This window comes from Gopherus flavomarginatus, chromosome 5 (assembly GCF_025201925.1).
Source record: "Gopherus flavomarginatus isolate rGopFla2 chromosome 5, rGopFla2.mat.asm, whole genome shotgun sequence".
In the NCBI taxonomy this organism is placed as follows: Eukaryota; Metazoa; Chordata; order Testudines; family Testudinidae; genus Gopherus; species Gopherus flavomarginatus.
Genome location: NC_066621.1, coordinates 65,045,278 through 65,057,534, shown reverse-complemented (window position 1 = coordinate 65,057,534; position 12,257 = coordinate 65,045,278). Strand labels below are relative to the sequence as shown.

At 39.5% G+C, this 12,257-nt stretch overlaps 1 protein-coding gene across 1 annotated transcript in view; it reads left to right on the top strand.

Moving 5' to 3' along the window:
- The window catches only part of SPON1 (spondin 1), a 353,533-nt gene that overhangs the window by 14,342 nt on the left and 326,934 nt on the right, over positions 1 to 12,257 (top strand). Inside the window, exon 2 of the mRNA XM_050955987.1 lies at positions 671 to 777. Within this exon, the coding sequence (XP_050811944.1) occupies positions 671 to 777 (107 nt within the window). The remainder of the gene's footprint in view (positions 1 to 670; positions 778 to 12,257) is intronic.

Genomic DNA, 12,257 nt, shown 5'->3' with positions numbered 1-12,257 from the left:
GGGCTGGCTCCAGGCACCAGAGAAGGAAGCAGGTGATTGGGGCGGCCAATGGAAAGGTGACACATCTGAGTCTTTGGCAGCAATTCAGCAGCGGGTCCCTTAGTTCCTCTCAGATGGAAGACCTAGCCACCAAATTGCCACCGAAGAAAGAAGCGGAGTGGTAGAACTGCCACCGAAGTGCCGCCGATCATGGCTTTATCTTTTTTTGGGGGAGATTTCTCACAAAAAAAGCTGGAGCCAGCCCTGCTCGGTTGGACTCGGAGATTTGGCTAAAATTTTTCTTATTTTGCATTTAAAATTAAGGAAACATGGTACACATCAGGGGCCACATCCCTGCTCAGCAAAGAGCCTGAGCTACTGGCGGAAAGGCCCCAGTAGATATGTCTCTGCAGCAAAATTCCCTCAAGAGTTTAGCGTGTTGACAGTCTATTTTTAAGAAAATCCATGCGTTGTAAATAACAGCAATGTTTCATATTAAGGCTGAGACTCATTGGCAGAATTGCATATGGAAACTTGGACTGAACCTTCCTGCACTCTGCCTGACTGTACTCTATTAATCTTTAGCTTTCATTAGCACCAAATTTACACAAATATTTAGACAAAACTGAAGAATAAACTGTTACATAGATTCTTGATTTCACAATCAACTATTTTTTTCTTTTTGCTTCAGTAACCCTTTCTGCTGCCACTCCAGCCTACTTCCGTGGATTCACACTAATTGCTCTGAAGGAGGGCAAAGAGGGAGACAAAGAAGAAGATCATGCAGGAACCTTTCAGGTGAGAGACACTTCCTTGCTGACCTATGGCTTCAGTGCTCCACACCACTGTGTGGTTGGCTCAGAGAAGAGCCATTATTAACATTAAAGAATGCAAGATGTTGTAAAGCATGAACATTTCTGTGGTCCTTGGCATGATGCAAAGGCAGCATAATTTACTTTACATTCTGCTCTTCAGGAGATCTGCAAGGCACTTAAACCTTGACTTCAATGGAACTTCATCACATCTTAAAGTTAAGCTTGTGCTTAAGTGCTTTGCTGAATCAGGGCATAATAGATCAGCGTTTGGGCTGGATATCCTGCTACACCTCCACCTTAGTATAACGTGACCCGATATAACACAAATTCGGATATAATGCGGTAAAGCAGTGCTCCGGGGGGTGGGGCTGCGCGCTCCCGTGGGATCTAAGCAAGTTCTATATAATGTGGTTTCACCTATAACGTGGTAAGATATTTTGGCTCCCAAGGACAGCGTTATATCGAGGTAGAAGTGTATTCAAATATGGTGGTGGTTTAATCCATACATTTCACCTTTTATATTTCTTTTCTTACATGTTTTTGTCGTATACTATATCTCTTTCAAATACAGCTAATGTTTCCTGGTCATTTCTTTGGCTGTAACTATCTTACTAGTTACATGTTTGAGTGTGATAAAGATATGTTGAATAGTAACTTGCTCTGTGAATAGTCTCAATTAAGTCAATGGGGGAAAGTGCTATTTAACATAATTAAAAATACCACAATCTGGCCCTTTGGGTGTTATCAGAGAATAGTTAGGGTTCTTTTTAAACTTGGCATTCTTTCAGTTATTTCATAACCACATTACATGACAAATAATTCTGCACAAAAGTAAGAATGAGTATTACATTTTTAAATTAGACAGAAATCATGCAAGTCTTGTCCAAGATTCCTTATGTAACAATAATAAATTAATAAAAGATTTATCCTGGCAGCTAGCATTCAAGAACAAACACATATTTTAAAGAGAAAAATGTAAAAGACTTTATTTTTGGTAAGTAACAAGGAAAGAGATGTTAACATCATCCCACTGTTCCCTCTTACAATTTATTTTGGTGCTGTCAGACAGTAAATGTCACCAGCATATTCAATATATTGAATATTTGTCCTATTTCCTCATATCTGGAATATTTGGCAGTGGATTTCAGACTTCTGTTTGTGCAGTTCACAAGAAAAACCTAGACATACATTATGTTGATTTAATCCTAGAATTTGGCCCCCAGAGTTAAGCCTCTTCCTAGGCACACTGCTGACCTGGAATAGATTTCAGTTATGAAGACATCTAATAGAAAGGGATATTTGGCTCAGTTTGGACAGTGGAAGGGGATTCAAATAAAGCATAATCCAGTAGTTAGGAAGTACAAATTATTGTGGTTCATTTAATAATTACTATTTTTTTTTAAAAAAGTTTCCTTTCCTCTTTCTAGTTAGTTGTATTCCCACTTCTAATATTGCTTTGAAGCTAAAATCTAATTAATTTCTCTGTCACTGGCCAGTGTGGAAAGTTACGCCTGAGCATAAACTTCAACGCAAAGTGCATTTCTGCAGCACAATAGAGTCAGAAACTCACTTAGTTTTGCAGAAATGGAGAATAGTTTTGAAGCCAGTAAAGAGTAGGTAGCAAATAGAAATTTCTAAACAGCACAAAAACACCTAATGGATCTCAGTGGAGGGATGATTATTAAGATGTTTAATTAGATGTATTGTACTGCTGGCAAGCTGAAATCAGTGTTTTAATTGGCAGATGAATATTTCAGAAGTGGTGCATACTAAATTAATATTTCTGTGGCACAAACAGTACTCATTGTCTCCTTCCCCCTGCATAGATACTATTAACTGCCGTTCCTCAGGTTAGCAGCTGACTATGATATCTGCATTCATAAAAGATTTAAATATAGGTTTAACTGACGTATATTCCTGTGGCATGGCTAGATACTACCAGTCAGAGAGAGAGATTTTTTAAACGCTGCATCAGGTTTGCACCATGTCTTGACCTATGATGTAAAGTCACCAGAGGTGAGCAAAAGTTTTGCAAAGGAAATAAAAACTATGCACAAGACAGTTTTTGTGTGAAGGATAGCTACAACAAATGTTCTCTGTTTGAAAATGGGAGAAAATGGGACATTTCTCAAAAAAAAAAAGGGAACAAAATCAGACAAAAGGATTTGATCCTGCTTCTGACCATGAGCGTGGCCCCCTGGATCCGTGAAGAGTCCCACTTGCTTCACGGAGCCCATGCCAGTAGATTCCAGTACAGGATCATTACCAAATTTATGAAACACAATGCATTTGTATACATTGTACAAAATGTAATGAAGTCGTGAAACAAGATATTCATTCATGTAAATATGAGCCTGTAGTATATCCATAATGGGATGAATCTGATGCTTTTTTCCCCTCACAAATATGTACACTTCATTGTTAATATTGTGAAAGCCATTCCCATACAGTACCTGAAGGACTGCATTGAAATGCATACTGTACATGAGGAAAAATTGTATCTACATTGTATAATGCGGTGAAGATTCCACTGCAGCCATGGATTATTGTATGAAAATACATATCCACGGAGAGTTAAGAATTAAATGAGGCCTGCTTCACCACTGCAATGTTGCATGGTTTCAGTGGAGTTATGCTGGCATAAAACTGGAGTAACAAGATGGTGGATAATCTCAATGAATGATACAAAACTGAGGGGAGAACTAAACAGGGAATATTTTATTGCACTCATAAAATAAACAAAGAATGAAAGAAAAAACAACAACAATGCCAGCTAAAATAAATGAATCTTTTAAAAATAAAAGATAATATAGTCATCCTCAAAAACTGAGTTGCCATAATTTTTATTTTTAAGCCTCATCTTTTGAAAAACATTAAAATGGCAGCAAAAGCTTATCCAATGTAAGCTGCTTAAAATAAACAAATCTGCATAAGGATTCTGTGTTATTTATCTGCAATGCCCATTGTCAGCAGGGAGGTGGAGAGCAGATCCTGAAAAATGTCACAGAGCACACAACAAGTTAAATTAGGATGTCAATATTATTCCATTTGGAGTACAAACTACAGTGCTGTGTAACTTTATAAAAAGTCAGGCATTCCAATTAATTGTATTTTCATTGAGTGAATGTCAGAATTATTATGATGATTAATAAATCTTTCACTAGAGAATAAAGGCATCACCACTGTTTTCAGTGGTTGCAATCATGCTCTGATCTGGTTGATGTTCCAGCACTTTGAAAATCACAAGTATTTCCTCTGCTGCAGTAAATGGCTACCTTGAGTCAAGTCTGCAGGTGTTCCCTTTTGAAATCCTCTTCCGGCTCATTTACTTTTGAAGGTTAAGTAACTCAGCAGATATGGTCAAACTTCATTAATCATTAATCAACAGGGTCTTGATCTCATAAATGGTACAGCTGTTATTTGGACAATGCAGGACCTGGTGGATGGGTATTTTCTTCACTTTTTTGGGTTATCTTTACGTTAATCAGGGCTGGCCCTATACCAAATGGGGCCCCACACGAGAAGCATCTTTATTTGTTCAACTTTTGAATATCTTATTTTTATTGCATTTGTAGCCCATTTCACAACATTGATGCACAATTTGCATGCATGATTTATCCCTGTCATACAAGATGATAAATTTGCATGCTAGGATCTGTAAATCTGAATTTATTCTTGCCATGTATAAGCAAATAAAAAATATTGTTTCCTCTAAGTGTATAGAAACTTTTAAGAATAACTGAAATGTGCTAACATGAAGAAATTGAACTGTGCACCAACATTGGCTGGACCAGTATTAAAGTGTTATAGTAGGTGACAGCTTTAGAATGCTAACCCTAGTCCTTTAGTGCAAAAGCTCTTTATTTCTCGCCTTTGCCCCAGCAAACTGAAGGACAGCGCTAGAGAGGTCCGGCCAATGGCATTTTCAAGTGATAAAATAGCAAGCGATGGCCAGTGAGAGACTACCATTATCAACTGAAGATATGTTTTAATGAACCTGAGTTTCAAAAAGCTGCGTTCACCACTCGCGACTTGGCAAAGGAAGTAACAATATTTCATTTACATCATTACACAGATAGGAGTTCAATACATACTTCTTGCATCTCATTAAATATGTCCTTTATTAGTCGTTGCTTGAACTTTTCAAGTCTTAAAACACAAGTACACTTTCACAATTACACAATAAAACAAGGTTCACAATATCACAGCTGGGCTTTCACTTCACTTCATTCTTATATCTCACTGATTGACTGGCAATGCCCTGCCCCTTATATACCTGCCAGGACATGGCTGACAAGATTCTAAGAGGTTCAAGGAAAATGTAGTTCTCAGAAAGTCTGGAAGGTTCTGTGAGATTCTATAAAGGTCCAGAACATTCTAGGACGTTAGTGAAAAATTTATCCACATATTGAATACCTGAAACATTTTATTTCAAACTTTCTATTTGCCTTTTTGTCACTAAAAACAGAAACAGCACCCTGAGTCTGGCAAGCCCCAACCCCAGCATTCTAGGCAGTCGCCTGGCCCTAATCTTGCTCTGATGTTAATCACATGAATAAAGATGCATTGCTGAAATTGATCCAAGTTTATAGTTTAGGCCACACTAATCTGAATCTACTTTATAAGAAGTGAGCAAGATGAGGCACTTTAAACAAGAATCTCAGGGCTGGCCTTACCATCAGGCGAACTGAGGTGGCTGCCTCAGGTGCCAGACTGGGGCAGGGAGGAGGTGCCACTAGGACCCAGAGTGTAGAAAATTGTGTTTGCTGCATATGTATTCTCTCTGCTCTGGATGCACAGAGATGGTGGAGTGCTGTGCTGGAGGAAGGAAGGCACAAGAGACATAACAGGCAGGCAGGAGAAAAGGTGAGAGGGAATAACAGAAAGCAGCAGGAGCTGCAGGGAGAGAGAGGAGGAGGAGCCTCTTATGTACCTCTCTAACACCCCCAGGAGCCTGGACTGATTAACACCAGCTTCTCAGGGAGCTTCCTGTTTCCTGCTGCTTCCCTGAACCCACTTGAGGAGAACAGGCAGTCAACTGAAGTAGTAGGAGCCAGTTAGGCCCTTAAGATGCTGATATCTTCCCTCACTCAGGCCCTGCTACTAGCCTGCTTATTTGTCCCCTTCAGCTGAGAGCCACTATAGCTGGCACAGAACAGCAGTCATGAGAGAAAGAAGAAAACGCCCCTCTGGGGCAGCATTCAGAAAAAGAAAGCAAGCAAAGGAAACTTTTCTATCTAAGCAGGAAGGAGCTCTCCTGAGATACATAGACACAAATATTCACAGTGAGCCTTCCGGCCCCAGCGAGGATGTGAGTGGTGAGGAGATGCCTGATCTTCCAGTTAGTCAGAGTGCAGGTGACCTGGCAGCTACTGCAGCATCCATATCACCATTGCAAGTGGATGTAACCATGCATATTCCTGAAGAAAAGTGTAGATCAGACAAGAGTGTGCTGGAGGTGCAAAAAACAGCTGCTGCTGAGTTTAGTTCCTTAAGTCTAGATGATCCAGGACTTTGATCCAACTTGAGCAGTAGCCTGAGGGACTTCCTTGTACTGCGTGGGTCACAGCAAGTAAAAAACTTCATGTTCCTCAAAGACAATGAAAATAGAAGTTTAAATCCAACACCTTACTGGCATGAAATCCCCAATGGTGACAAAGTGGAGAGGCCATGGCTTATGTACTCAAAAACCCAGAATGCTGCATAATGTTTTTGTTGCAAACTCTTCCAGTCTAATGTTCCAGCCACATTGGGTTCTACAGGAACAAAGGACTGGAAAAATCTGTCATGCCATGAGAAGGCAGCAAATCACCAGAGAGCATTCCATAGGTGGAAAGAGCTTGAGATGAGACTAAGGTTAAAGGCCACCATAGATGATCAGCATCAGGAGAAGATTTCATCAGAGTCTCTTTACTGGCAAAATGGTATGAAAAGGCTCATTGCCATTGTGAGAATGCCTGCTACCCAAAACTTAGCACTGCATGGCACTTCAGATCAGCTGTATGTGCCAAACAATGGAAACTGCCTTAAAATTGTGGAGCTGATGGCTGAGTTTGATGCTGTACTCCAGGAGCATCTAAGAAGAGTCACCACCCAAGAAATGTACACACACCACTACCTTGGAAAAACAATTCAAAATGAGATTATACAGTTACTGGCAACAAGAGTCAAACAGAAGATTGTGGTAGATCTGAAGTCAGCAAGATAGTACTCTGTTATTCTGGACTGCACACCTGACATCAGCCATATGGAACAAATGACTTTAATGGTGCATTTTGTAACAACAACAGAACCTAGTGAAAATGTCCCTGCAGTGGTGACTATCAGAGAGCATTTTCTAGAATTTATTGACATTGATGATACTACAGGAGCTGATATGACAAATGTGCTTCTTAAAAAGCTGGAAGTTACGGGAATTGCGATAGCTGACATGAAAGGTCAGGGCTATGATAATGATGCCAAAATGAGAGGAAAGAACAGAGGAGTGCAGACACGGATCCGAGAGTTAAACCCGTGAACTTTATTTGTCCCATGCAGTTCTCATTCATTGACCTTGGTGGTCAGTGATGCAGCGTCAGCTTCTAGTGAGGCTGCTGAATTTTTTAATGTAATTCAAAGCATCTATATATTTTTCTCTGCATCAAGTCATTAATGGCAAATTTTGAAGCAACATCTGGAAACATTCTCTCTGATGCTGAAACCACTGACTGCCACACGATGGGAAAGTTGAGCGAATCATAGAGTATCAGAGTTGGAGGAGACCTGAAGAGGTCATCTAGTCCAACCCCCTGCTCAAAGCAGGACCAATCCCCAGCTAAATCCCCAAATGACCCTCTCAAGGATTGAACTCATTAGCAGGCCAATGCTCAAAGCACTGAGCTATCCCTCACCTATCAAACACCAAATTAGGAAGATAGATGATGCTATAGTTGCCATTATGGAGGATAAGGCTATGACAGGAACTGTTTGTGGGAGAACAGTGGGAGAGGGAAATGGAATCACCAGAAACATACATAACTTCAAATTTCTGTGTGGCTTAGTGTTGTGGCATGACATACTGTTTGAAATAAATGTTGTAAGTAAGAGACTCCAAGGTGTTGACCTTGATATATCTGGAGCAATGACACAACTGGACAAAGCAAAGTCATACCTACAGTCTTACCAGTCAGATGAGTGATTTCAAAACATTCTGAAGAGTGCACAGAAGTTGGCAGAGGAACTTCACACTGAAGCTATTTTCCCACCCATTCAAGAATACAAGAGTCACCGATGAAGAAGACACTGATTACGAGGCATGGGATAATCCAATAAGAGACCCCAAACAACAATTCAAAGTTGAATTCTTTAACCAGGTGCTAGATTGTAAATACAGTCAGTTGAAAAACGTTTCATGCAGCTCAAGGAACACAGCAGTATATTTGGGATATGGTATGATATTCCAAAACTCCTCACTATACCTGAAGAAGACCTACACCAGCAATGCAGGGCATTAGAGACAGTGTTGACACATGATGACAAGCGCGATATTGATGCAAGTGATTTAGGTGATGAACTGAAAGCCCTTTCAAGATACATTTCAGCAGGATCAACTCCAAAGGCTGTTCTGGAATATATGTGCACAAATATGACCACCCTCTTTCTAAATGCTTTTGTTGCTCTGTGCATACTTCCAACACTTCCTGTAACAGTTGCCAGTGGAGAATGCAGCTTCTTCAAGCTGAAGTTAATAAAAACACATCTACTCTCCACAGTGACACAAGAGAGGCTGGTTGGCCTTGCAACCGTCTCAACAGAGCATGAGCTGGCCCAGACTGTGGATCTTCAGGAAGCAGTTCAAATCTTTGCAACCAAGAAGGCACAGAAAGCACCACTTTGATTATTCAAACAGATAAAAATGTCAGTGTTTACTTTGCAGACAAGAAAAGTTACATTTGCTGTTCAAGCATTTGAAAGTTAAGTGTTAGTTAACATTTTTGAACAAGGCATTTTAAGTTGTTAGTTCTCCTTTATTGGGGTAAGTATCCGAGCAGTACCATGAGAGAAGTAGAGCAGGAAGAAGGCGGAATTGAGACCTTTCAAAGTTTTGGCCCAAGTGGGGGCGTCATTTGAGCTCCCTGCCTCAGGTGCCAAAATGTTGTGGGCCAGCCCTGTGTATCCAACCCCTTTAGGTAAACTGCTTCTAAATGCAACCACCACAGTATTATTCCAGGAGTGGTCCTCCCTCTACAACTATATGGGTTTGATTGTCTTCTCCTTTGCACTAGTGTAAATTGGGAGGAACTCAGTGGAAGTCAAAGGAGTGTAAAGCCAGTATAAGAATAGAACCAGGCTCTACATTTCAGTGAATTAAATGAGTCATTAAAAGTGCTCCATGTATAGAAGTTAAATTTATAACACATGAGATGGTTTTGAAAATGTGCAGTTATCTTCTGCTGTGAGCCTCTCATATCTCACAAGCTAAGTAGGGTTGGACTAGGTCAGTATTCGTACAGGTAACCAGAGAGGTAAACACTGAGTACTGTGGGATGGGGCATTGGTCATTTAGTAGGTTGACTTTTTCCTCTGAGTTTGTATTGAACCAATGCTCCAGAATATTGCTGAGGGCTTAAGTGCTGCTGATGCTTCTGTCATTTGGCGGAGCATAAAAAAAAGGTGCTGACCATTTGTGGTCATTGAAGTTCCCATGGCACTGTTCCAAACTGGATAATTACATCACATTGTACAGGACCTTGCAGACATGGTTATTTTTCAATAGCAGAGCTACAGTGCTGTGTTGGGTTGTTTGTGTGGTCAAATAGTTGACATTTAATTTCAGAGGTAGTGAGTCTCATAATGTTTCTGTATATGGTTCATGATTTATGAAGTCGTGGAGTTAGGAATTCCACTATGTGTGTTTAAAGAACCAAAATGTAGCACACGAGAGTGGTGGGCAGTTGATTGTGTGAATGAGGTGAATTCCTGTTATAAAGAAAGTACTGTAATGAAGCTGTGTCATGCCATCACATAGTTATATTGAGATGTTGTTATTCTGTAACCCAGTATGAGGACACTAGGAAAAAATATCTTGCCTAGAGGTATGTGAAATTATGGGATTCACTTCACAGGGGTTTGTATTCCATACATTTCTCTTTCTAGAATCTCAGACTGAAACTCAGTCAGTTATCTGGTTTCACATAAGCATATGAAACAATGCATTATCATTTGGTTTTGACACAAGATTTTAAATCATGCCAAATTCTCGCAAAAGGTTTGCGAACTGTAGTGAATCTTTCAATAAGCATGGACTTAATTTCCAGTTTATTATAAAGCCAGATAAGTTTCATGGAGTTGGGTTTTTTTTAATGACACCCTCACCCCACACTAGTGAATTAAACTAAGATACATGTGCAGCTTGACCCAATCAAAGGTAAATTCAGAAGCAGTAGAGAAATCAGTCTGAAATGACTATTCAGTCATTAAATCCATGATCCAACACACTAATTAAGGAAGTGTGTTAAAGACAAAAGGGATGGAAAATGTCAGGTATATATTTTGAGGTGTTTTGGGAGGTGGGGAAACTTCTAAGTAAGCCCATAAGTTATAAGACTGTATTTTTAATCTTCAAAGACTTTCTCAGTGTCCAATGGTATGCCACATCTGGATGTTTTTGCTGAATTGCTGTCCCTCCTTACACTGCATTTTATGCTATTAGAAGTGTCATTCTAGGAAAAAGAAAGCAGCTCGATGACATTACCATGGTTCTGTGTTAATCTTTGATTAGCAGTGGAATTGGCAGCCCTTTATGAAGGCTGGGTTATGTTTAGTGTTGAGGATGTGTACTTTGGAGAATGTGCCAAACCCAGTCCAACCTAGATGAATCGAAGCCCCTTGACTTCTGTTAAACACTATTCAGTGTTAAAAATTAAAACCTATTCCCTGATAGAGCAGGTTGGAATATGATGAACAGTTTTCATGAACAGTTTTCATAAGTTTTACATAACGTTTGGAAAAATGTTGACCTGCTCTTCTCACCAGCAAGCATTGGTTGACGTAGGCTCAATAGGAAATTGACTCTTGCTTGGGACAGATGAGTAGGGAACCAGAGTAGGTAAGATAGTAATAACTTAATGAAAAGGAAGGAGATGAGGGACTGATGGGAAAGGGAGGTGTTGCTGAATGGAAGTCCATTTGGGGCATTTAGGGGAGCTGTGGGGTTGGAGCATTACTAACTCCCAGTGATCCTCAGCAGTGAAGCAGTTCCATGGGAGCTTTTATCTGTCAGAGAAGCTTCAAGGTTGCTTAATTTTCATTAACATCTGCTGGGAGCAATTTGTCTTGGCTTGTGGGTGGAATATAAAGGTGGCATGAAATCACCTGTGTCTTCCATTCCCTGCATGAGCTGAGTGATATTCTGGTATGTCAAGGAACTAGCTCAATATCTATTATATGTTCTTTTTTCTTATATTCATTAATGAAATAGGAAGATTGCACAGCTAAAATAAGAAAATGTTAGAAAACGTGAGTCTTAAGGACACTATGTCAATATTTAACTTGACTGTACTTCATATTTGAAGTATTAAGAGGTAGAAATTTACCAAGAGAAATAGGAATATAAAATTCTACATATATGCAACATGGCCTAGTTAATGTTACTGAGTGAATCTTGATTTCGAATTTGCTGACTTTTGCTTATTTGAACTCTGCAAATTGAACATTGCATCAAGAACAATTGTTTGCATTCAATTTCCCTACTTTTTTTTAGCCTTATAAAGAAAAGGGTGAAAAGTGGCTTTAGTAATTAAACTTGGCCCAGAATATGTAAAAATAGAGTTACTATTGAAACTGCTGTGCAGATGTAATATATAATGGTATATAATCCTTAGGGAATGGGCAATATTTATTCATGATTTCCAATGACTTGTAAAGCACATATCAGATTTTGTTCATATGACTTATTTGATCTTTTCTGATATTGCAAGAGTAGGAATAATCCTATTCTGCTTGTACTGGAAAATTTAATTACACTTGATTGTACTTGGTTTAGACTGTTTATCTCAGACCTACTTTATTTAAAGTTAATTTTTTGCTTTTCAGAGAGGAGGCGGCTAGGGAAAAGGGGACAGAGGAGGTAGATAAAATAGCAAACAAAGCCTGGAAATGGAGAAAAGTTATATACCATGACCCATCTTAAGCAACAGTCCAAGGTTTCTACAAAAATTAGTTACCTATTGTATGTTGTCATTATCTAAAGATTGAAGAACATTTTACTGGGAGCTTCATGGAGATATTTTAGAGTGGTTGCTAGGGTAGTGGATTCAGTATTGTGGGAACCCCAGGTGTATGTATATAGCAGGAAATTGCAGTCAGTAAATTACCCCAAATGTCAACCCTGCATGGGAAGAAAACCTGACCACACGTTTTGATAAGTCCCAGTATTATCATTAAGGTGATCATTAACTCTCTGTAACAGAGCAGTGAGCCATT